The sequence below is a fragment of the Schistocerca serialis genome, chromosome 12, assembly GCF_023864345.2.
Source record: "Schistocerca serialis cubense isolate TAMUIC-IGC-003099 chromosome 12, iqSchSeri2.2, whole genome shotgun sequence".
In the NCBI taxonomy this organism is placed as follows: Eukaryota; Metazoa; Arthropoda; class Insecta; order Orthoptera; family Acrididae; genus Schistocerca; species Schistocerca serialis.
Window position 1 is genome coordinate 33,031,186 of NC_064649.1, and position 24,233 is coordinate 33,055,418.

The 24,233-nt window shown below is 39.2% G+C and overlaps 1 protein-coding gene across 1 annotated transcript in view; it reads left to right on the forward strand.

Annotated features, from left to right (window-relative positions):
- Positions 1-24,233, forward strand: part of LOC126428143 (F-box/LRR-repeat protein 7-like) — a 44,373-nt gene that overhangs the window by 12,153 nt on the left and 7,987 nt on the right. Inside the window, exons 3-7 of the mRNA XM_050090052.1 lie at positions 3,726-3,927; positions 11,496-11,800; positions 13,942-14,127; positions 15,427-15,606; positions 20,895-21,119. Of these exons, the coding sequence (XP_049946009.1) occupies positions 3,726-3,927; positions 11,496-11,800; positions 13,942-14,127; positions 15,427-15,606; positions 20,895-21,119 (1,098 nt within the window). The remainder of the gene's footprint in view (positions 1-3,725; positions 3,928-11,495; positions 11,801-13,941; positions 14,128-15,426; positions 15,607-20,894; positions 21,120-24,233) is intronic.

Here is a 24,233-nt window from a genome sequence, read left to right on the forward strand (position 1 = left end):
ATTTGCAGAAAATAAATGCTTGCTGTAATGGCTGGCAGTTATCTCTCAATATTAGTAAGTGTAACCTACTGCGCATAACAAAGCGAAAATCCCCATTAATGTAAGAGTACAAAATAAATGCCCAGTCTTTGGAAGCAGTAACATCCGTCAGTTATCTGGGTGTGACTATACAAAGTGATCGCAGATGGAACAATCAGATTACACAAGTAATGGGTAAGGTGAACTCTAGATTGCGGTTTATTGGTACAATCCTGAAGTGATGCAGTCCTTCAACAAAGGAAATTGCTTACAATACATTAGTTCGCCCAGTCTTAGAGTATTGTTCGTCTGTATGGGACCCTTACCAGTTGGGTCCGATTCAAGAGATTGAGAAGGTCCAAAGAAAAGTGGCAAGATTCAAGACTGGTACATTTAGTCATCACGAGAGCATTATAAATCTCGTTGAATGTTTGAAGTGGGACACTCTTGCAGATAGACGACGCGCTAAACGGAAGGGGCTGCTCACCAAATTCCAATTTCCGATCTTTGCCGAGGATGTAGAGCATACATAATTACCAACTTTCATATAGCTCAATGATCACCATTCAAAGATAAGGGAAATTAGAGCTCGTACTGAGGCGTTCATTTTTAACTCGCGCAATCCGCGAGTGGAACAGATGGGGGAAATATGACTTCGGTGCGAATAGTGCCTTCAACCACACACCGCCTGGTGGCTAGTGGAGTATATATTGTTGATATGTAGATGTAGATCTTTTTGCTTGTCATGGGTTGTGGTGGGGGTGTGATACAAATTCCACCTCGTGCCTAAAGGAAGGGAGACAGTGCCTGTGTGGTGGAATGGCCAGTGCATCTGCCTAGTAAGCAGGAGATGCAGGTGCGAATCCTTCGTTGGTACGTATTTTGATTTGTTGCTTCGGCCTACATCATTATCCTTCTGTTTTTTCACTGTTAACAAGTTTGTTTGTGGGCAACAATTATGATTGCTAATGTAACTGTTCTGAGTTGTTTTCGTGCTTTTTTCCCTGAGTATGAAAAAAATTTCTGCAGCTAATAGCAGAAGGGAGAAGAATATTAAGAGGCTATGAGGTGAACTCGGTACTACGGAGTAACTGGAATTTAGTACCACATTGATCTAGGTATAGCTTTAATCTTCCAGGAAGTTTAACATCAGCACACACTCTGTTGCAGAGTGAAAATCCCATTTTGGAAACATTCCCCAGGCTGTGGCTAAGCCATGTCCCCGCAATATCTTTTCTTCCAGAAGTGCTAGTTCTGCAAAGTTCGCAGAAGAGCTTCTGTGAAGTTTGGAAGGTAGGAGATGAGGTTCTGGCAGAACTGAAGCAGTCCAGTACATAGTTTTAATCTGCCAGTAAGTTTCATATCAGCGCACACTCCATTGCAGAGTGAAAATCTCATTCTGAAATCATTATTAAATCCACATTCACAAAAATTCCATGTGCGAAAAGAATGATATAAAGAAACAATGAAACCAAATGAAAACTCATATGATTAAAATGTGACAAAGCAATAGAAATAAAATTACACTTAAGCCAATTAATTAAAAATATCGATCATTCATTTCGATATTTAAAAATAAAACATTTTAAAGTTTGTGACGTGATACGAAGCCACAGCCTTGAGCATGTGAAGGCCTTACGCTACAGTTACACCACATGACCAACCTACAAAATCTTTCTTTCACCACTGGTGAATGTCCCGTAAAATTTTTATTTTTTAAAATTTTTATTTTTTTGGTCAGTTACTCGCAAATGAGGGCATACCTGGGTGAATGACGGCAGTGTGTGATACCTGGGAGCTTAACGTACATCATCATATAGATGGTTTCAAAAAGTTGATCCCACTGATAGGGACTTCTCCATGTTAGTAAAAACCGGTAAAAAATAACGCGCTATCTAACAAGATGAAACTAACAAAATTTTTTAAGAACATGTTGTGAATGCCTACTTACTCAGAGAGGTCTCTTCAGATCTGAATTGTGGCTAAAATATTTAAGTTACAGTGGTCAGTCACACATATCACTGACTTCATGACTTGACAACAGAATAACATTTGAAAAGTGCCCATTCAAGTCAAACTATAGTTAATCTCCACGTTTTACCACTCTATGTATCACTAGTTTTTACTGAATTGTCATTTCATGTGTTGTACAGAGAAGAGGAAACCTGCTGAATCCTGGTTGTCGTTGTCACATATCAAATTTGAACTATCTCAGTTTTTTGTTGGCCAGAATAAAACATCAAAAAAGTATAGCTTCAAAACATATTTCATGTACCACAAATTAATGACAAAGTTATAATAAAAATTGTTATTAATGTCAGATGTTTGCACAAGAATTGCATTAGGTGTAGACAGCCTCAGGGAACACCTACTCGTGTAATCAAAACTGTTCTGTGATAGTGTGACATAAATATTAGTTAGCATGGTGGAGAAGGCCTTATTTGCTTCCACATACCCATAGGTGGGCTCAACAGCATTAATTCTCGAGTCAACTTTCCAATTAACAGATTAACTTTTTTTTTTAAATATTAACAGACTCATAACTCCTTAACTTTCGTGGAGTCCATTAAGTTATTTAGGTACCTAGTGTTGTTGATGCCACACCACCTGCAGAAATCATTCTGACAAGTTCAGTTCAAATAGGTGTACAGTTACGCCAAGGTGTGCACGATTGATGTAAGCAGTTTGAGAGAGACTGACTAGCTGTTGGCTGTTTGCTTGTTTACTGAGTTTGTGTTAAATACTGCTTTCAGTTGGTTAGTGGATTGACTGACTGTGGAAACTAACTCATGAAATTAGATTCTAGCTCTGCAACTAATGAAAATCTTGGGCCGTGTTAAAATATTACATTAAATTTGTACCCAGATTGTGGAAAGAAATACTTTTGAATTGTAAATTGATTGCCTAAACAAGACAGTTAGGGCTTAGCCTTAGAGCCTTAATTTAGTTAATTGATTTATTAAATAAAATACCCTTATAGTGCTGCAGTTGAATGAATTTTTTTCTGTGGGCGAAGGCATTTTGTCTCCTAAATGAGCTGTGCTCTTGGATGAAAACTTTAACATAGTGATGTTCATAAAGGGAAATAGGCACATTATGCCAGATGCTGATTATCCTGTGGTTTCATTCTCCTGTGATTTAACATTGATAACTAAATAATTATAAAACTAAAAGATTAAACTGTTTCTTTATTTATCTTCTATGTCCCACCTAAACTTACCGCTAGTGAAAACATTTTTATTGAAGCAACAGTAATAAGTTTTATTCACTTGATCATTTCAGTACTCACCACATAAAGTTTACTGTTAAGTTAATGAGTAATTTTAACTTCCAATAAATCTGCTGTAAAGTAACACTTTAAAGTTTGACTAAGTTAACTTTTTAGTAATGGATTAATGATTAGTGAAGTTAGCTTTTTGATTAACATAACTCGGCTATGCATACAACCTTTCTTTTGCTGTGAAGTAACTGGCTGTTTAAAAAGTTTGTGTTGCTACTCCCTCTCTCTTTTTTTGTGTCTACATATAGCACCATTTAATAGAGGTAAGGGTTTATTCCTGTCTGTCTGCTTGTGGGTTCAGTGGTACATAACTTTTATTATAGAAGCAAAAATAAGCTACTGTAGTGTGTTATGCAAGAAAGTTGACTTTGTCACATGTTCGAGCAGCTATTCAGGAATGAGCTTTCAGCATATTGTTGTGTGACAGGAGCTGGAGTGATTGTGACTCGGACACCTGCAAGGGTGGCAGGACCGACCGAGAGGCAATACAGACTTTCTGTGATGTGCCAAACTTGCGTAAAGTTTGCATGCGGCGTGGTGCCAAATCTGGTGTCTTCCGTGCACTCTACAACAAATGCCAGAGACTCTCCGAGCTGCGCCTGCATTACACGCAGAAGCTCAGCTACTCAGTAAGTGTAACATTCTGTAAAGTGTTGCTGCTTAATGTTGGAGAAACCCATATTTCTTTTAAATATTTGCCATTAAGTACTATGCGAGGTGTGATCAAAAGTAACGGGAATTCAATTTCACAGACTTACATATTTTAATTTTTGAATAATATAGATCAAAGAATTTGCATTAAATTTTGCTTGAAAGAAAAAAAAAGTTGACTGGTGTTTGACGATTCTACTGTAATACTCAAGTTTATGAGTGAGAAGGCATTGAAGCTAATGACCCTGGATGTCCTAATGCATAAATTACTGATGACAATGTTGAAGATGCAAAGAAAATGGTTCTGTAAAATTGTCCGATCACCATTAGAGAGGTTGCTGCTGTTGGCTTATTCTTTGGCTCATGCCAAACAATTTTTTGGGATGTTTTTGGCATGAAACATGTAACGGCAAAGTTTGTTCTGAAATTGAATTACAGCAGAAACATCACACAGACATTGCCCAGGAATTGCTGAATTAAGTCAGCAGTGATTCAGAACTTCTTTAGAAGATTTTAACAGGTGACAAAACATTGGTGTGTGTATATATATGGTCATGACATGGAACGAAAGTCAAACAGTCCCAGTGGAAACTGTCTAAAGAGACATAACCTAAAAAATTCAGCAGAGGCAATCACATTAGAATGTTCTTCTCACTGTTTCCTCTAATTACAATGGTATAGTGCATTGAGTGTTCCTGCCTTATGATCGTACAATCAACAAAGAAGACTACCTGGAAGTTAAGTGCCATTTGTGTGAAGCAATCTAAAAAAAAATATGGAAAAACCACTCATCCAAACATCATGGTATTGTTCCCTCTAATGCACTGCTTGTTTGTGATTTTGTGGCAAAAAACAAAGCTGTTACATTACCGCAGTCATTGCATTCGCTGCGCATGACCCCGTGTAACCTTTTTCCCTGATGTGAAAGAACATTGTCACCATTGATGAGGTAAAAACTGAATTGCTGAAGGAGCTGAACACTGTAACAAGAAGTGAGATCCAGACGTGCTTCCTAGACTGGAAAAGGTGTTGGTAAGAGTATTGTATCAGGGGGATTACTTTGAAGGCGGCAGCGGCGATGATGATCAATAAATAATAAATCTTTAAGAACAACAAATTCCCATTACTTTTTGATCACACCTTATACATGAACTAAACTAGCTTCCCCCTAACATTTGCTCTCACAGTGAGGTGGTGTCAAAAGCTAGTGAACACAGGTTTCTAAATTCTGCAGTTTGTGTTGTTTTCAGATGAAATCCTTTACAATTCTTTATAGTAATGTTTTCAACATATTTGCTGTTTAAATTGGTAATAGACGAAGAATTTAAATACCTGTTAGTGTAGCATCTGTGTAGCCCACAGCAGGAGGAAAAAATTGTACCCAAAACCAAACCGAGTCCCAAAACAACAGATGTTACTGAGAGAGAACACTGGCGACTCCGACCCTCCCCCCGCCCCCTCTTCACCTGCCCCCGCCCCCTCTTCACCCACCCCCGCCCCCTCTTCACCCGCCCCTGCCCCCCCCCCCCCTCTCTCTCCACCCGCCCCCGCCCTCCCTCTCTCTCCACCCGCCCCCGCCCCCCTCCTCTCTCTCTCTCTCTCTCTCTCTCTCTCTCTCTCTCTCTATCTTCACCCGCCCTCGCCCCCCCGCCCTTCACCCCCTTGTCACAGCATAACTGTCCAGCCAATTTACCATCCAGATTGAGTCAGCATAATTGTTTATGAATGCATTAGGCATTGACATTAGTTGATCTTGGTATGACTCTCTTGGTACCTCTAATTTCCAGGGTTCCATTCATATGTATTTCCTCTTCAAATTCCAATTGGTCAGTTGAAAACAAATTCCTTACTGAATGTTGGGATAAGTTTCTCAGCTACAAATTTTTGGGCCAATTTTGGATTCTCATGTGCGTCGTTTGGTTTTTCTTATGCGCTATATGGTCATACTGCTGTGGACTTATTCAGACTCTGTTTGTAATTTTTTTTTACTATGTTGGAGATGACCTATGTATGTAATTGTTTAGCACCTGCTCCTTGTACGAAGATTGTCCTTTACAACATTTCACTGGAGATGGGATATGTGCTTCCTGTCAGGCAATGCTCATACATGGCTCAACACCTGTTTCAGTGTCACATCACTTGCTGAGCAAATATCTTTGTTATTGTACTCCTCATGTACATTGTTCATACAGTCGAATGTACAAAACACTATGCATTCTATTGACTAGAAATGATAATATTTCATCTATCACTTAGTTGTTGTTGCCATTGTTCTGCAGTGTATCAATACCACTAACACTGTTCAGAATTCTCTCTCGATGAAGCAGTTCAACTATGCTCAGCAGCCTTTTGCTATGCTCAGCAGCCTTTTGCTGTGCTCACCATTACATACTTCCTGTCCTGCTCCCTGTTGCCATTAGTAGTTATTGTGTTTGCATGGTAGGCAATATGTGGGGGCATCAGATGTCATAAACACCACTGCCCTTTTGTGACATTGCACTCGAGGAGTTCCTTGTTAGTCACAGAACTTGTATTTTTCAGAGTTCAAAGTCATGTGGGTGTCCTAGGGAACAAATTGGCTGACCACTTGATCAGAGAAGCGATTACTTGTTTTGACAATCCTGGGTGCAGGTTTGTCTGCAGAGGTCTGTACTTGCTTGGAGAGGAATATCTGGTGGGCAGCTCTGCATTCACACTCTGCAAACCACTGTATGGTGCATGGAGGAGGCTATTTTATACTACTTATAGTCACTTCCTTTCTTGTTCCACTTGCAAAAAGAATGAGGGAAAAGTGATTGTATGCCTCTGTACAAGTCATAATTTCTCTTATCTTTATGCTTGTTATGCGAAATGTACATTGGCAGCAGTAGAATGATTTTACAATCAGCTTCAATTGCCAGTTGTTTAAATTTTCTTAACTGTCTCGTGAAAAGAAAGTCGTTTTTCTCTGGCGATTCCAGATTGAGTTCACAAAGCATCTATGTAATACACATTGGTGAAACAATGGGTAACAACTGTAGTGGCTTGCCCCTGAATTGCTTTGATCTCTCCTTTTAGTCGAGTGTGGGTCGCACTAGTGTTTTATACATTCTGTCATAGATGAACCCCACTTTCCTAAATTCTACAATTTACCTTCCCTATGATAGTTCAGACACTTCTAACAATCTCTCTCTCTCTCTCTCTCTCTCTCTCTCTCTCTCTCTCTCTCTCAAGTAGAATCCCCTTCCTCCTGGGTCTCCATGATGTGCACAGTCTTCCAAACACTTTGCCTCTAATGTTGGTTGATGAAATATGGACAGTTGAACTGGTTCTTTGTTTCATCTCAGGAACTTGTTTTTATTCTCAGATCTAATGTTTTAATCTGTTTAGGGATGGGGTGCCTCCTGCCATATATAGGGTCATTGATCCTACCATGCTACCAGTGACTCCACTCGTTTTTATTTTACACTTTTTAAAAAATTCCTTTTAACTGTGCCCTTTCATGTAATTCCTACGAATGTGGCATTGATTCCTCATCCTTGGTACTAGCATGTGACAGAAAAGCACATAAGTTTTTTGAGTCCTTGGTGAAAGTGGGTTCTATTTCCATCTGTAGCACTTTGAATATGCACTCAAGTGGCAGGAGTCTTGGGATACCTCCTGATATTGTGCAGTGCAGGACTCAACAAGTCATTGGAAATCCCCGGAAGAAGCCACGCTGCCCCTATAGCTGTTCATAATTGTGAATGTGTTGCTGGTGCAAGATTTTGTGCACGAACTGCCCTCCCAATTATGTCTCATAAATGTTCACTAGGATTCATGTCTGGTGGCCAAACTATTCACTTGAATTGTCCAAAATGTCATTCAAACCAATCGTGAACAATTGTGGCCCAGTGACATGGCGCATTATCATCCATACAAATTCCATGATTGGTGGGGAGTGTCCATAAATGGTTGCTAAAGGTCTCAAAGTAGCTGAACATAAACATTTCCAGTCAATAACTGGTTCAGTTGGACCAGAGGACTCTGTCCAATCCATGTAAATACAGCCCACATCATTATGAAGCCACCACCAGCTTGCACAGTGTCTTGTTTGGAACTTGGGTCCATGGCTTCATGGGGTTTGTGCCATAATTGAACCCTACCATCAGCTCTTACCAACTGAAATTGGAACTCATCTGATCATGCTACAGTTTTTCCAGCCATCTAGGGTCCAACTGACATGATCACAAGCCCAGGAGAGGTGCTGCAAGCGATGTGATGCTGTTAGCAAAGGCACTCAGACCTGTCATCTGCTGCTGTAGTTCATTAACACGAAATTTCACTGGACTGGCCTGACAGATATCTTTGTCGTACATCTCACACTGCTTTCTGTTTTATTCTGGGCAGTGTTGCCTGTGTGTTACCACTGACGACTGTATACAAATGCTGCTGCTCTGTCATTAAATTAAGGCTGTCAGCCACTGTGTTGTCCAGGGTGAGAGGTAATGCCTGAAATTTGGTATTCCCAGCCCACTCTTGACACTGTGGACAGTGGATTATTGAATTCCCTAACAGTTTCTAAAATGGTATGTCCCAGGTGTCTAGCTTCAACTACCATTCTGCATTCAGAGTATGCTAATATCCATTGTGCATTCATAACCATGTTGGAAACCTTTCCACATGAACCACCTGAGTGCAAATGACAACTCCACCAACGAGTTGTCCTTCTATACTTTGTCCATGCAATAATATTACTATCTGTATAAGTGCATATCACTATCCCTTGGGTTATTGGTGGGATGGTTGCAGAAAGGATGTGTCTTGCCGTATGTCAAGTCCCAAAGGACTCTCCATTGCACTGACTTACCGACCTGTTTATCTATCTCCCCTCGTTTTACTATTGTCAACTGTATTTGTGTTCATGCATTATTACTTTCGTTAATGTCTTACCCCAGCCACAGATAAGGCCTGGGGGTTTGTAATCGGACCTAGCCTGCTGATCAAGCTGATAAATATACTTCAGTGTCACATGCAACTCTTTCTCATCTCCGGAGTCAGTACTGTTATTGGTGCCTCAGTTTTGTCACTACCTTGTACATTTCACAAGACAGTCAGATTTGTCACTTATTCCATATTCGATATTCTTCGAATAGGGGACTGATGACGCTGCTATTTGTTCCCTAGACTTCAACCAAGTTGGCAGTATGGAAAGTGTGTTGAGTTAGATTGTACCAAAATGTAGACATTTCAAGTGGAGCATTTGCTTGTATTGAAAAAGTGCAGGATGGTGGAAGCAGTGGTAACACTGATAATAAAAACTCAGGATTTGCCAGAGAAGACTGAAACATTTGCATGGTGAATACCGGCCTTTGTCTTGAGACTTCTGGAGATGATCACTCATTTGTCAGATTCACTATTTCCCTTCTTTGAATTTGTCCAACAAGCATGCAGACATAACAACAGTTTGTCAAATTTTTATCCCCATTTTTGTCAATGCTGTGTGCATCATGTTGCAAAGTATTTTAACACCATGGGAATGGCTTCCAATGCAGACAAATCGTTTCTTGCAGTGACTTCAGCACTGCAGATGAAAAGAGAGAGAGAGAACAAGCTGCTGCTCCAGGGAATGGCTAAAATAGATAAATATAGGGAGTACATAAAGTCCAGCAACACTATCAATTATTTATTGCAAACATAGTACAGATATCATACATGTGTCATTTTGAAGCGAAACCCTGAAAGTTTTATTCATGTGTACTGCCACAGTGTAGTTTGGTAATTTGCCGATGGTCAAGTACGGTAAGGAGTCACCAACAAAGGTGGCCATGTACCACTGGCATAACAAATTCATTCTGGCGGGTTGCTTGTGCCTGGCAAAGAGAAGCAGACATCCCAGTGTGAGTGAATGTGGAGTGCATATGAAAGACATTCATAAGGAGTCACTGGGTATTCTTACTTGGACGTGTTGCAGCAATGGCTGATGCCTCAAATGCAGTCAGATTCTCCATTCATTTTTCAGCAGGATGGGGCTCCACCCCATTTTAATCGTGAAGTTCGTGGTTACCTGAACACGGAGCTGCTGCATCGATGGGTCGGCCGTGCTACAGAAGTGGATAGCTGTTTCATGAAATGAAATGGTCTCCCTGATCACCATATCTCACTTACTCTGACTTTTCTGTGGGGACACATTAATGATCTGGTGTATGTACCACCTCTACCACATAACACATGATGAAGCAGAGGTCTGGGAGAGGATACGGGAAGCGACTGCCACAGTCGATGATGCCATGCTCGGATGGGTAAGGCAAGAATTAGATTACCGTATTGACATCTGCCGGGTCACTCGTGATTCGCATATCGAATGTTTGTAAAAAAAAAAAAAAAAAAACTGAGTTTCTCTTCAAAATGCAATACGTATGACATCTGTATAACCCAGTGAACTTCATTGGAGCTCAGTGCACATCCTGATGTTTCGTTGCTCAATGCGGAGAAGGCGAGAGACAAACTTCGTTGCAATTCGTCTTGTGTTTGATTCACCAGATACAATTTGTTGGTGTGTACCGTATGGCAGCCCAAGTTTGTTACAAATGTTATGAATTTTCTGCCTTCAGTCTTTGTTAATCACATTGTGCACTTAAGTTTATCATTTCTGATGTTGGACATGTAGACGGTCAACCAGAATGTTTATCTTCCACAGATTCTCAGGCTGCCTTGAAGCACTTGAACCAATGAAATGAAATGTTCTTGCTTGACTCGGTGTACACTCAACAAGTGCCATTGTCAACATCTGATGGATTTCAGCTGTAGTTATCTTCAAATTTAACAGAAATTGATGCAAACCCGTTGCTCCTTCACATTATCCATTTCACAATTTGCGGAAGCACTGAAACAGTTCAGACATGCACAACAACCCACAACTGCATCCACCAAAGGTGACGCAACTTTGTGCCGCAGTAGCTAAAACGTGTACAAGACGTCTAGTGGTAGAATGTTGTTCTGTTACTGGTTTGACTGTTACAGTGAAATTCTTAGGTATTTTGGGTTGCACCTCATATGATTTTAATTTTCTTCTTAACATCTTCCTGTGTAATATATGGCTGGTAGAAAGGTAACACTCTACTGTTCTTTTGTTTTTATCTTAGACTGTAGTGTGAGATAAATTGTAGAAAAACTGTCTCGCCTAAAATGCACAGTGATACATCAACACAAATGTCTGCCATCTTGTCAATATAACTATCTGTAAAATTTCTAACATGTCAGATGTGTTCTGTGTGTGTCACACACAAAACAGTTGCAAACTGTCAGTTACTTGACAAAACTACTTAAGTTTGGCAAATAGTTTGGTCATTTAGAGGAGTCTTTAGGTGACAAGTAGTTAATTTGGTGATTGTGGATGAAGTGGTTGCATTCATGACTAATAGTTAGCTTACTAACTTTCCTTCACTAGACTGGTACATCTGTCATGGTAATTAGCAACTTCTATTGCTGTAAATTGATCATATGCTTTTACCAGTAATGGTGTTTCTTTGTTTCCCATTCCTTTGTTAGTGGGTGTGTACAGAGTAAGGGAATTGTTTGGTTCCAGGTGCTGAAGAACTTGGTTGAAAAGTGTTCTGGGATACACACTCTGAGGATATCCAATGAACTGCTGAAGTCTGAGAAATTCTCAGAGGCAGTGTCCCATTTAAAGAACCTACGTGTGCTGGATCTGGAAGAGTACTTTTCGGAAAACACTCCCGTGCTGCGACCTTTGGGTGACGGGTGCCCACGACTAGCCGAGGTTGACTTTGGGTGGATGACTATTGATATGGAAGATCTGAGGTACTTCCTGAATGCCAAGAGGAACACCCTGAAATCTGTACGCATGAAGTGGGCAATGGTTGGAAAAAGGTGAGTGTTACTACCTCTCCTCATACAATTGTACAGCTTTCTAGAGTTGACTTTTGGTTCACAAGTATGTTTCAAATGCATTCAATCGTTTCATATAACACAGTATTGCAGGGATTCTTGTAGTGAGAATTTGGTCAGTGTATTTCATTCTTGTGTATATGAGGCACTTATTAAATACAAAATTATGAGAAAACAGTGTTTGTTCCCACGTGCAAAGTTAAGAAAGCTGCCATATTTTTTGTGGTGTTATTTCCACTCGTGACATTGTTTGACCCGTATTTTTTAGGTTGTACTCAGTTCAGTTCTAAGAGTACCCAGCAGAACTTTTTCCTGCCTCCAGTTTTTGGCTACTTCAGCTTTTCATGATTTTTAGACTGCTTTTGGTGTATTGCAATGAAGAATGTTGCTTAAAATTTAAGTAATACCATCTTGAGTGAGTGGTTGCATAGTCACAACCTGTAACTTGGGAAGTTTTTGGAATGTCCCCCAGGTCTCCATTCTAGGTTCATTACTTTCACACTTCCATATCAGTGATATTCTACCATCAGTTCTTTTTGCCTCTACTTAGAAATGTCATAACATTTCCAGGGTTACTAGTTTGGTGTAACACTGAAAAAGAAGCCATCTTTTGTCACTGGCTGCAGGATTAGGAAACATTTTTCTAAGACACACTGCCTTTGAGACTTGTCAAAGAACCCACTGTGTGAGCTGACCATTGTTAATGTCTAATGTCTAGTAATGTTTCTTAGTGTACTTTTGATGAAAATTAATGTGTGGTTATAACAAAGATCCCATTTTTAATGGAAAATGACGTAATAGTTAAAACTGAACATTGTAATGCTACAATTACAGCAGGGTGTATATGCCCCTGGAAAACTGGAAAAATGCAGGAATTTTTCATCCAGGAAACACCTAGGAGTTTTTTAGAATTATGGGAATTTTTGTTTTAGATTTGTTAAATTTTTGTAATTTTTACTGCTAAGGATCAACTCTTTAATTAAGAATTTTACTTTAGCCAATTACTGCAGAATAATAATGCAGCAGTAAAACACAAATGAGAAAATAACATCAAAATAAAACTTTAGTTGCAAAGAAAATGTGCTGTTTACAACAAAATGCAGTGCACACCCTAGAGCATCTGCCGACAGCAAAATGTCAGAGGTTTTAGGATAGAGACTATGCAGTATTTGGTAACAAACTGCTTTCAGTGAGTGCAAAATCAAAACTGTTTACATTTCTAACAAGTCTCAGGAAAATATTCCGAGCTTTGGAATAGCTTGAAAAGTTTTGGAAGCTTTACTGTCAGTTTCCTTTTACGCAAGATTAAATATTTTACGTGTGAGAATGTGCAATGAATTTCTTAAATCATGGAGCATTCAAAAGTCAATATGTTGAGTACCAGAAACTTAGAAAACTTCTGAGCCCAGAAAAGCAGCCATTTATGCCATTATGTCAACTTTTACTAGCACATTTGTGTCTGATGTATCTTAAAGGGGAACATACACTAAAAAGACCCAGCTTGAAGGTTAGTTTTTGTATTTTCTTTCATAGACCACAAATTATGCAATAACAATGGCAAAAAGTATAATAATCCTTCAAAAAAAGTAAGTTCTTGAACAATTCACACACAAATGGCTTTTTCTGTGGAAAAATCGAAGTGCTCAATGCAATATGTATTTGGCCAGGTAACTCACGAAATGCTCGGTGCACAGGTGTGAAATTTATAATTGTGCTAGTCAGAAATATTCAGATGCTGCAATGTACCAAAACACATTGTTTGTTGGTTCTTGTTTCCTGAAGTGCTGTGAAGTTCTACATCTGTGTAAAACATTTACCATTCAAAGGATTCATAAATTTTGCAGTTTCAAGGGAAAGTATGTTGTCACTTGACATAAAAAAAAAAAACTGTAAGCTGGGGTATAGTGTATTTTTGCCCCGGAAAAGGTGTTTTTAACTGTAAAAGCTGGGGAAAATCCAGGAAATTACTATCTGTACAGGATAAATAACATTAATTTGGAATTACTCTCTGTACAGGATAAGCACCGTTAACTTGGAGTTAAAATATATGGTCTTCTGTTTTTTTGGGCTCTGAAATGTGACAAAAGTTAGACGTCGCAACCCATGTTTCCGTTGGTACACAGGTGTGTCCTACCGCTGCTGACAGTCTGCGCCGACAGCTTGGAACGTCTGCAACTTTACGAGTTCGACATCGTCCGTGATGAGGCGAGGGAGGCATTTACTGCCCTGGGAAGTCTAAAAAACTTGCAGGAACTTAAGATTTCACTCATTGATCCACCACCACCCGGCTCAGCTGCTCTGGCATTTAAGTAAGTTATCTGTATAACACAGGCCTTTCGTACATGAATATATAGTCTATTGGGAATGCAATTCAATAAAATTACTCAGGATTCTGGCTAATTGGTTGAAGTATGTAATGGGCATTTTACTAATTGTACCCCAGCTATTGTCAAGTAGTAGTTATGTGTTTTACAGCACCATCCTTATAGATTTGTGCTGTGTCGTGCTGTTGCCAAGACCTCCACCTTATAAGGCTGTGTCTCGTCAAATGTCACAATTTTTTTAATTTCAAAATCTAATCAAGAGTTCATTATTTTTATGCAGGTTAATTGGTTTAAATATGATTTTTATTTCCTTTTTTTTTTGCCATTTTCATCGTATTGATGTTTATTTGCTCTTATTTCTGTTCTATCATTCTTTCCTCATTTGGAATCTACCTCTGTCACCTATTGTCAGCAACAAAGTGCCAACAAGGAGTGCTCACCTTTTAGTAATGCAGTAGCCTGTGTAGCCGGTGAGAGGATGGTTTCAGGTAGCCAATGATAGTGAGAAATTAGTGTGCTTTTAGCACTGTAACTGAATTTCTTGTCTCGAGTTTGCTTGTAGAGGTTAGCTTTAATCACTGTAAACAAAGCGATCGTGATTTTAGTTCTTCTGCAGCTTGTTGACCGCCATTTTCTCGGATACATTCCACATCATGAGATAGTGATTAGCTTCAAACACGCATTTAAATTCAGGCCACAAAATACATTGTCTGCTGCAGTTCAATCATTAGTCGCTTAAAATCAGCTGTCGACATAATATCTGCTGTTTCCAGTGTACCTCGTGGTGGCCGTTTCCATTATTTCTTCACATTACAGGATAACAGCATTAGTGAAGTGACCCACCGTGTTTGTATGTCACCTGTAACTGAGAGGTGCCCTCCAGTCAATGTGGCAACACTAAATTGGCAAGTGACAGCTGTTAACTATCAAGTCATTTTAATCGGACTATAGCTGGAGCACACTAATTGAAAACTTTGACTTCCCCGCCTGATAATCAGTTCCACCAACCAGATGTTTGTGTTCCAGCAACTGCACTTGGTCTGAAACAGATCATGCATTGTGACCTTTAGCTTAGGCTTCCTTCAATAAAGGAACCTTAATCACCTGAATGCTCTGTTGGTGGTATTTCTGCCTGCCTCCCCGACTTGTGTATAGAATGTAGAAAAAGGTCAGTCATGGGGCCTATTCTCTCCTCGTTGGCATTTAATATCAAATAGCTGTGACTTTTCCCACTACGAGGAAAAATAAACCTGCCGTAATATAAACTGCATACTCGTCTTCCAGGGCTGGTGGCCTCCCGAAACTGAGACTGCTTGATCTACGAGAAAGTTTCGGTGTGGACAGTGACACGATAATTGCTGCCAGCCGTGGGTGCCCTGCATTGCGAGAACTGAGTGTCAGAGGTGCCGAGCTGCTGTCTGATGCTGCTTTCTCTCAGATCTACCGTCTGCAACACCTTGAAATGTAAGCTGTCTTCTTGACTTTGCGCTGTAGAGCAGACAAAGTAACTGAGTAATGGAGTTTTTATGGATTTTTGTTGCTTCTTGGTAGCACAATTTTGTATTTAAGATTGAAAAACAAACTGTTTTTATCCCAGTGAGATTTGTTTATTTTGATCCAGTTTCCAGCTTATTGGACTATCGTCGGTTAATGACTGGTTCCAGTATCCACAACAGTAGTGTCCACAAGAGACTAGTATGTAGCATGGATACAATAATACGCGGTAGGGATACAAAGCTGTACAAGCAGGAGCAAGCCATGCCAGTGACGTCGGAGTGAACTCGACAAACTCAGTATCCCACAGTACCCATAACGTATTGTTCTGATTGCTTTTATATACAAAGATGAGGTTATCACAGTGTGGATTTTTGTTAGAGACTTGCGCTTGAGTACAGAGTTATGCCATAATTATCAAATATTGAGATTTTTTTAGTCTAGGTTTTTAAGTGAAAAATAGTTTTGCTGCATGAGTGCCAGTTTGCTCAACTGTAAGAGACAGGTATGTTAGAAATTAAGTTTCATATATTTCCTAAAAACAAGACGAAATGAAAATAAGTGCTTGTAAATGTGCAGATTAGTATTCAGTTGAAAAAGCATGTCTGCTCAACACATTTTACCGATTAGGATTATGAAAGGGGTTTGAAAAGTGAAGAGTTTAACATTCTTCTGAAATGGAAGTAGATGACTGCTGGCCTAATAATGAGAGAGATATTCTGGCACAAAAAGAAGCTACCATAAAGAAGTAGAAAATATTTTACAGGTAAATATATTACCAACTAATGAAGAAATTACTACTAGACAAAATATTAACTGTGAAAACATACTGATGTTAATGCGACAATTAGAAATTAAGGAAACAAAAGTAAGACTATAAACAAAAGAATGTCAATTTACTAAAACCAAAACATGTTCAGAGGGTGATCCAGGGCTTTTTGTGAGGGTCAACAAGTGGCTATGAAAGGAGGGTGCACTAACTGGTTACCTGAAGATTCTACAAAGACTGAAACTTGGTTTCCTACCTTATGAAGCATTATCTTTTGTCAGGGACATACCGAAATATCTTCCAAGTGAACTAACTATTAAAAGAAGACTCAGGTAATTAGCATTCCTCCAGGTTTTATTGATTTGTGCCTCAGTGTTTTGAAAACCCAATCAGTTATTCACAAAATTTGAAACATCTACGTGATTACTCTACTATTCACAATAAAGTGCCTGGCACAGGGTCCAGTGAACCACCTTCAAGCTGTCTCTCTACCGTTCCACTCTTGAACCGCATGCGGGAAATACGAGCACTTAAATTTTTCTGTGCGAGCCCTGATTTCTCTTATTTTATCATGATCATTATTTCTCCCTATGTAGGTGGGTGCCAACAGAATGTTTTCGCAATCGGAGGAGGAAACTGCTGATTGAAATTTCATGAGCGGATCCCGACACAACGAAAAACGCCTTTGTTTTAGTGATTGCCACTCCAATTCACGTATCATGTCTGTGACACTATCTCCCCTATTTCGCAATAGTACAAAATGAGCTGCCCTTCTTTCTACTTTTTCGATGTCATCCATCAGTCCCACCTGATGCAGATCCCACACTGCACAGCAGTACTCCAGAATAGGGCAGACAAGTGTGGTGTAAGCAGTCTCTTTAGTGGACCTGTTGCACCTTCTAAGTGTTCTGCCAATGAATCACAGTATTTGGTTTTATATATATATATATATATATATATATATATATATATATATATATAATTTTTCCCACGTGGAATGTTTCCTTCTATTATATTGACAGTATTTGGTTTGCTCTACCCACAATATCTATGTGGTCATTTCAATTTAGGGTCGTTAATATAGATCAGGAACAATACAGGGCCTATAACACTTCCTTGGGGAACGCCGGATATTACTTTCGTTTTACTCGATGACTTTCCGTCTATTACTACAAACTGTGACCTTTCTGACAGGAAATCACGAATCCAGTCTCATAACTGAGGTGTTACTCCGTAGGCATGCAGTTTGGTTAGAAGACACTTGAGGGACAGTGTCGAAAGCCTTCTGGAAGTCTAAAAATATGGAATCAATTTGACATCCCCTGTTGATAGCACTTATTACTTTATGAGTATAAAGAGCTAGTTGGGTTTTACAAGAACAATATTTTCTGAAACCGTGCTGACTGTGTGTCAACAAATCATTTTCTTTGAGATACTTCATAATGTTAGAGTACAGTATATGTTCCAAAATCCTACTGCAAATCGATGTTAGTGATATAGGCCTGTAATTCAGCAGTTTACTCCTTCTTCCCTTTTTGGGTATTGGTGTAACGTGAGCAATTTTCCAATCTTTAGGTATGGATCTTTCTGTGAGTGAGTGGTTGTATAGAATTGCTAAATATGGAGCTATTTTATCAGCATACGCTGAGAGGAACCTGACTGGTATACCATCTGGACCGGAGGCCTTGCCTTTATTAAGTGATTTGAGCTGCTTCGTTACACTGAGGATATCTACTTCTATGTTTCTCATCTTGGCAGTTGTTCTTGATTGGAATTCAGGAATATTTACTTAGTCTTCCCTGGGTGAAGGAGTTTCGGAAAACCATGTTTAATAACTCTGCTTTAGTGGCACTGTCATCAGTGACTTCCCCATTGTTATCGCGCTGTGATGGTACTGATGGCGTCTCGCCACTGGTGTGCTTTATGTATGACCAGAATTTCTTTGGGTTTTCTGGCAGATTTTGAGACAGAATTTTGTTTTGGAAATTATTAAAAGAATCTCGCATTGAAGTACGCGCCGTATTTAGAACTTCTGTAAAACTTTGCCAATCTTGGGAATTTTGCATTCTTTTAAAGTTGGCATGAAAGACTTAGTTCTCAGCTTTGGTGAAATGAAAGTAAACAGTGATTCATGTTTTGACCATGCAGAGGAGATTATCAACAATGCTCAAGTTGTGGTCATCAGAAATTTGGTAGGAAAATGGTGCAGTCCATTTATTCTAACTCTGAGACATCTGTTCCTAAGGGCTTGTTGGCTGAAATGATTCAAGCAATAAAAAAGTTGAATCTAAAGTGGGAGCATTTGTGAGAGATATGGCCAGTTGTGTGTGATATGGGTCCATCAAACAGAAAACTTGCAGGGAATTTATAGGTTACATTTGATAACACAGGATTCGAAAATCCATCATATCAAAAGAAGAAATTTTTTGTGATATGCTTCATTCTTTAAAATTGTTATGGAATCATCTACTTGACTAAAATCCGTTAGTTTGCTCACAAAAGAACCATTCATTTAGTCGAACTTCAAAACACTGGCGTAGATTTATAATTTGAAATGAAAATGAAAAATGCTTAATAATAAAATTTTTTGCAGTGAAAACCATGTTCTTTCTAATGAGCACTGTTTGTAAAGTTTTATAGAACATCGTTTTTTGCTGAATAAGATACTGCATTTTTACCTTTATACAAAATCAACTTTGCTCGTGATTGATTCAGTACTGGAAAATGGAGTATAAATGAAAATTCAAATTTGATAAACTTGTTGTGCTAGGTTACAACCTGTACATGCCAAGTTTCATGTTTGTCATATCTTTAATACCAGAGATATAGCAAGCCAAACTTTGAAATATTTTTGGGAGATTTTTCCTAAAATGTTTTGGCTGAATGACTAATTACTCTTTTGTTATTAGTCTTAAGAGATTGCATAAAGTTGTAAAAGATGGTCAAATTTCACTTCTTTCAAACAAAATATTGACTTGGATACAACAGCTCAGTCACCAGCTGCACAGTCGCGCATGGAGTCAAACAAATGATAAGATCTAGGCCAGTGTATTGTTTTGACGAATGTTGAACTTTACAATTGTTCACTGGGAACATGTCAATGTTCACATAAAATTTCAGTGAAATCTGTGATGGCCAATCAGGGAGATGTAGGTTTTGTGTGTGTGTGTGTGTGTGTGTGTGTGTGACAATCTAATAAAAACTGATTGGGCGACTGTAATATGGAGGAAATTTTGCAGTGATTGTGAATTGCTCAATGTAAATATTGCTCGAGGGGTTCCTCTTATCTGGAAATAGCTCAAAACATTTGAGGAGACTGTGTGAACACTGGCCAAACCAACATTGGGGTGACAAAGATCATAAAAAGTGGGTGAGAGAGTAAATTGGCATGTCTGTAATGATCCTGACCTCTCCAGTTGTAAGTGTGCATAGACAACCACTGCACTGAATTCTGCAAAAATACTTTAAACTACACGCATACAAAATCCAATTGGTGCAGGGATTTGTCTCAGAATGCCAGCTGTAGGCTGCAGTTTAATGATGTTGCTGAGTGTCATTCAAACATCTTGTTTTCAGACAAGGCTGTTTCACCTGAACAGTCACGTCAGTAAAGCAAAATTGCCGCTACTCGAGTGCAGTGAATCCTAAGCTCAAGTATGAGTATTCGTACAAAGTTATTGTATCAGCTGTAATATTGGCTTGAGGAATAATTGGATCATACTTTCCCAAGGACAAGACTGGTCCTGCAGTTACATTGAATTCAGAACATAGTGACAGGTGACTTTTTGGTGCCTGAATTGATAGAGCTTCCCTGATGGTAACCAATGAACATGGTTTCAGCAAGACAGAGCCACAACACACACATCCAGACTGTACAGCAAATTCATGAAATTTTCCATGGCAAATTAATCTCCAGGAGGGGTGACATAAATTGGCCCCATGCAGTCCAGAGAAGAGTTCCAGGGACTTTCGCAATTGAAATAAAATATCCATAGCAAAGTGGCAGCGATCCCAGTGTTTGTGCTGTGCTGTCGTGCAAAATTTTGTTCATCGTTTAAATGAGTTCCATAGTCGTGCTGGATTGCATTTAAAGGACATTAAGTAGTAAATTCCATACCTGTATATTTCAATATTAAACATTTTTATCAATAGACTTCAACCTGATTTTATTTTGACCCATCGAATATAAACTTTCTTTTGAGACACCATGTATAAGTATTGCTTTTGTGACATTCATTTTTTGTGGCTGTGGTGTTGCTTCCTAAGTATCCACCACATGCGCCCCCCCCCCCCCTCCCCCTGCCCTTTCTATCTATATTAGATTGTGATTTATTTGTGTAACTTTTTCTTAGAGATACTTATTTTGTCTTGCTTTATATCAAAGATGGTCTATTTCACAGATGCCGTTCATTGTAAGGATAAAATTTATTAAATTTGCTTTTTCCACCTCTTTCTGGGTAAACAATAGCACATTTGTGGTTTGTTCCAGACTGGACTTATCGTGCTGCAAAGGTCTTGGCGGGGACGTGATACCTTGCCTTGCCAGGCTACCGCATCTTCACACATTGTCCATGGAAGAAATGGAGTTTCCAAAGCTGCAGCCAGGTCTGAGCAGCATTGTCGAATTGTCTGGTTTGCGCTGCCTGACACTCAACTATTCCCTTGTTACTGGAGTCCCATTTGATAAGTTTCCTGGCAAGCTTGTCAATCTAAGGTAAGAAAAGAGCTTAAAATATTTATACAGGATGATGCATTTAAAACTGCTTTTGGGAATATCTCGAAAACTACATAGAGGATTTAAAAAGGGGTTGTGATAAGTTGTTTCTCTCTGCAGGGGAGATCCAATGACACCATGCTAGACTCCCCCCCCTCCCCCCCCCCCCCCCCCAACCCAGGGGGTGAGAGTGGAGTCAACTTTGAAATCTTAAATAGGAACCCCATTTTTTAATTGAAGACTAGCTTAACACCTGCTGCTTTGCTGGTGCAATGTGTATGGTCTGCACAGATATGTTTTTCTTTAATCAAATTTTTATATTCACAAATTGCAATGCCTTCTAAACTTTTCGCACTAAAGCGACAGAAGCATGGTCTTTTCTGAATGTACTTCTGACCAAAAAGCAGTTGTGATGGCTTGAGTCCGAGGTGAAACTTCCTGGCAGATTAAAACTGTGTGCTGGACTGAAGACGAACTTGAGACCTTTGCCGGTGAAAGGCAAGTGCTCTACTGACTGAGCTACCTGAGCACGACTCGCAACCTGTTGTGATGTCTTTACTTCTAGCAGTACCTCATTCCGAGTCCAAGGTGTTTAATTGTGTTGTGTGTTCTTGTGATGATATTTCCTTAGAAACTGTCATCTCCTAACACACACGTCTTTATATTTAACTGACAAGTGAAATGCCAATTTTCATAGCTTTAAAACTGTTAATATAAAGAAAAAATTTCTTAAATTTTCATGTATTTCACCTCTTTAGGGACTAATTTTCCAAAAACAGAAAAACAGTGAATTTTGTAGTTTTTATTTCTAACAGTAATTAAATACAAATTGTCATTGATTTAGCTTTGAAAATACTTTCATAATGAAATAATTAAGGAAACTTTTCATTCCCTGTTTCACTCCCTTAGGGGTGGAATTTCGTAAAAGCCCGTCTTAAATGATGCCTGCTGTAAAAGTTTGAAGTTTCTGCCCTTAGTGATTTGGAATGGGCAATGATGAGTTAGTGAGTCAGGACATTGCCTTTTATGTATAGAGATGTGGGTTCTCTAGGGAAAAATACTTAAACTTATTTTTTATTTTTGTGGCGGGCAGCTTTGTAATCAACCAATGTCAAAGGGATTAAAAAGTGTTGGGAAATGACAAGCAAGTCTCGGAATTGGTGAGAGGCAAGAGGACTCGCATAAAAAAAAAAAATCATCTTGAAGGAAACAAAATACTACTATGCTCACATAGTTCCCGGCTAACACAAAAAGTAGTTTGATTCATTGATGAACAGACCAATGAATTGTTCCAACTGCTTTCCATTTCAGTGACATCTGTGCTAGAAAGTAGACCAGTACGGACAAAGGAATGTATTATATTCTGGAGAATCATTATTTTCGCCATTAAAAAAGTTTCTCATTGAAGAGCTAATAATAACTGCATCTCCTTTCATACTAATCTGATGTGTATTGCCTGTGATATAATTTATCAATAGTTTGTAAACTGTTTTGATTTTGGACAGTTAGTGGCATTTATCGTTCAGTGAAAAAAATTTAAATAGGTATGTTCTTCCAATATAGATATGTCCAAAAAGGTTTTAAATGCCGTACCTCGTATGCATATCAGAAGGAAAATTCATTCTAAAATTATGGACTTGAAAGCTACAACATATCTTGAGGAATTGAAAGTTCAGTGCTGCCAGTAGGCACATATTAAAAATGACAATACGCTAGCTTTTGGAACTAACAGTAGTTTGTTCCTCAGGGTGGAGCTAGAGCTAGTTATGAGACGATTAAAAAAGAAAGAAGCAAGGTTAATAAAACTGCAAAATGTGAGGGAACCAACTATTTTAAGTTTAGGAAAACCATCTCTCCCCTCATCCTACGGAAAGATGAATTCCTTTGATGCTGGGTTCTGAATGAAATGTCTTATTCCCACATTCCACAAATGATTCCCCCTCTGTTCTGAAGTGGGAACTATTACTGTAGCACTGAGGAACCAATCCAAGAGCTATTCGTAAGTGATAGCTCAAAATTGGAAAACTGAAAACGACTAAATGTTCTAACCCCATAACACTCTGTACTGTTTTGATCCAAATATCCTAATAAGTCAGATAAATTTTACCCTCATCCTCAGAAACAGTGAGTTGAGTTGTTTTGATACTGGGTTTTGAGTGAACTGCCCTAATTCTCACCTTCCCCAAACAATTCCCCTTTCTACTCTGAGGAGGGAACTATTACTTCAGCAATGAGGAACCAATCCAGGAGCTGTTTGTAAGTGACAACTCCAACATCAGAAAACTGACCATGGTTACAAGAGCAATGTTCTAACCACATGATTGTCTGCATTTGATTGATCCAAGAAATCCTAATATATGTGTGATACTGAACAAGTCAAAGATAAAACAAATGATTGCAGTTTCAGAAAAAGTGAAAGATTAATTAAAGCTTCTGAAATTAAGTCAGTAAGGCATTGGTCAATCTCTGGTCCTTGTGGAAGCAGTTACTTGGCCTGGCATTGATGTATAGTTGTCCGATGTACTCATGAGGGGATATCGTGCCAAATTCTGGCCAAGTGGCACATTAGATTATCAAAATCCTGAGCTGATTGGACGGTCCTGTCTGTATGCTCCAGATGTTCACGCCTGAGGAGAGAGCCTACGATGTTGTTGGCCGAGGTAGGGTTTGGCAAGCATGAAGACAAGCAGTAGACATTCCCATTGTGTGTGGGTGGGCATTATCTTGCTGAAATGTAAACCCAGGATGGCTTGCAATGAAGGGCAACAAAGTGGGACATCGAATATTCAGTGTACTGCTATACCGTGAGGGAGCCACGAATGACAACCAAAGTTGTCCTGCTATGAAAAGAAATGGCACCCCAGACCATTACTCCCGGTTGATGGGCCGTACTGCAAGCAATAGTCGTGTTGGTATCCTACCACTCTCTGGGGCATCTCGAGACACGTTTTCGCAGGTCATCGAGACTCTGTTGAAAGTGGGACTTATGACTGAAAACAAGTCTAAACCAGTCGATAAGTGATGGTGGGATACCGACCTGACTGTCGCGTGCCTTACGGCCTGGAGCGCTGGTTTGAGGTGCCATTTCTTTTTATAGCAGGACTCTGTTGTCGA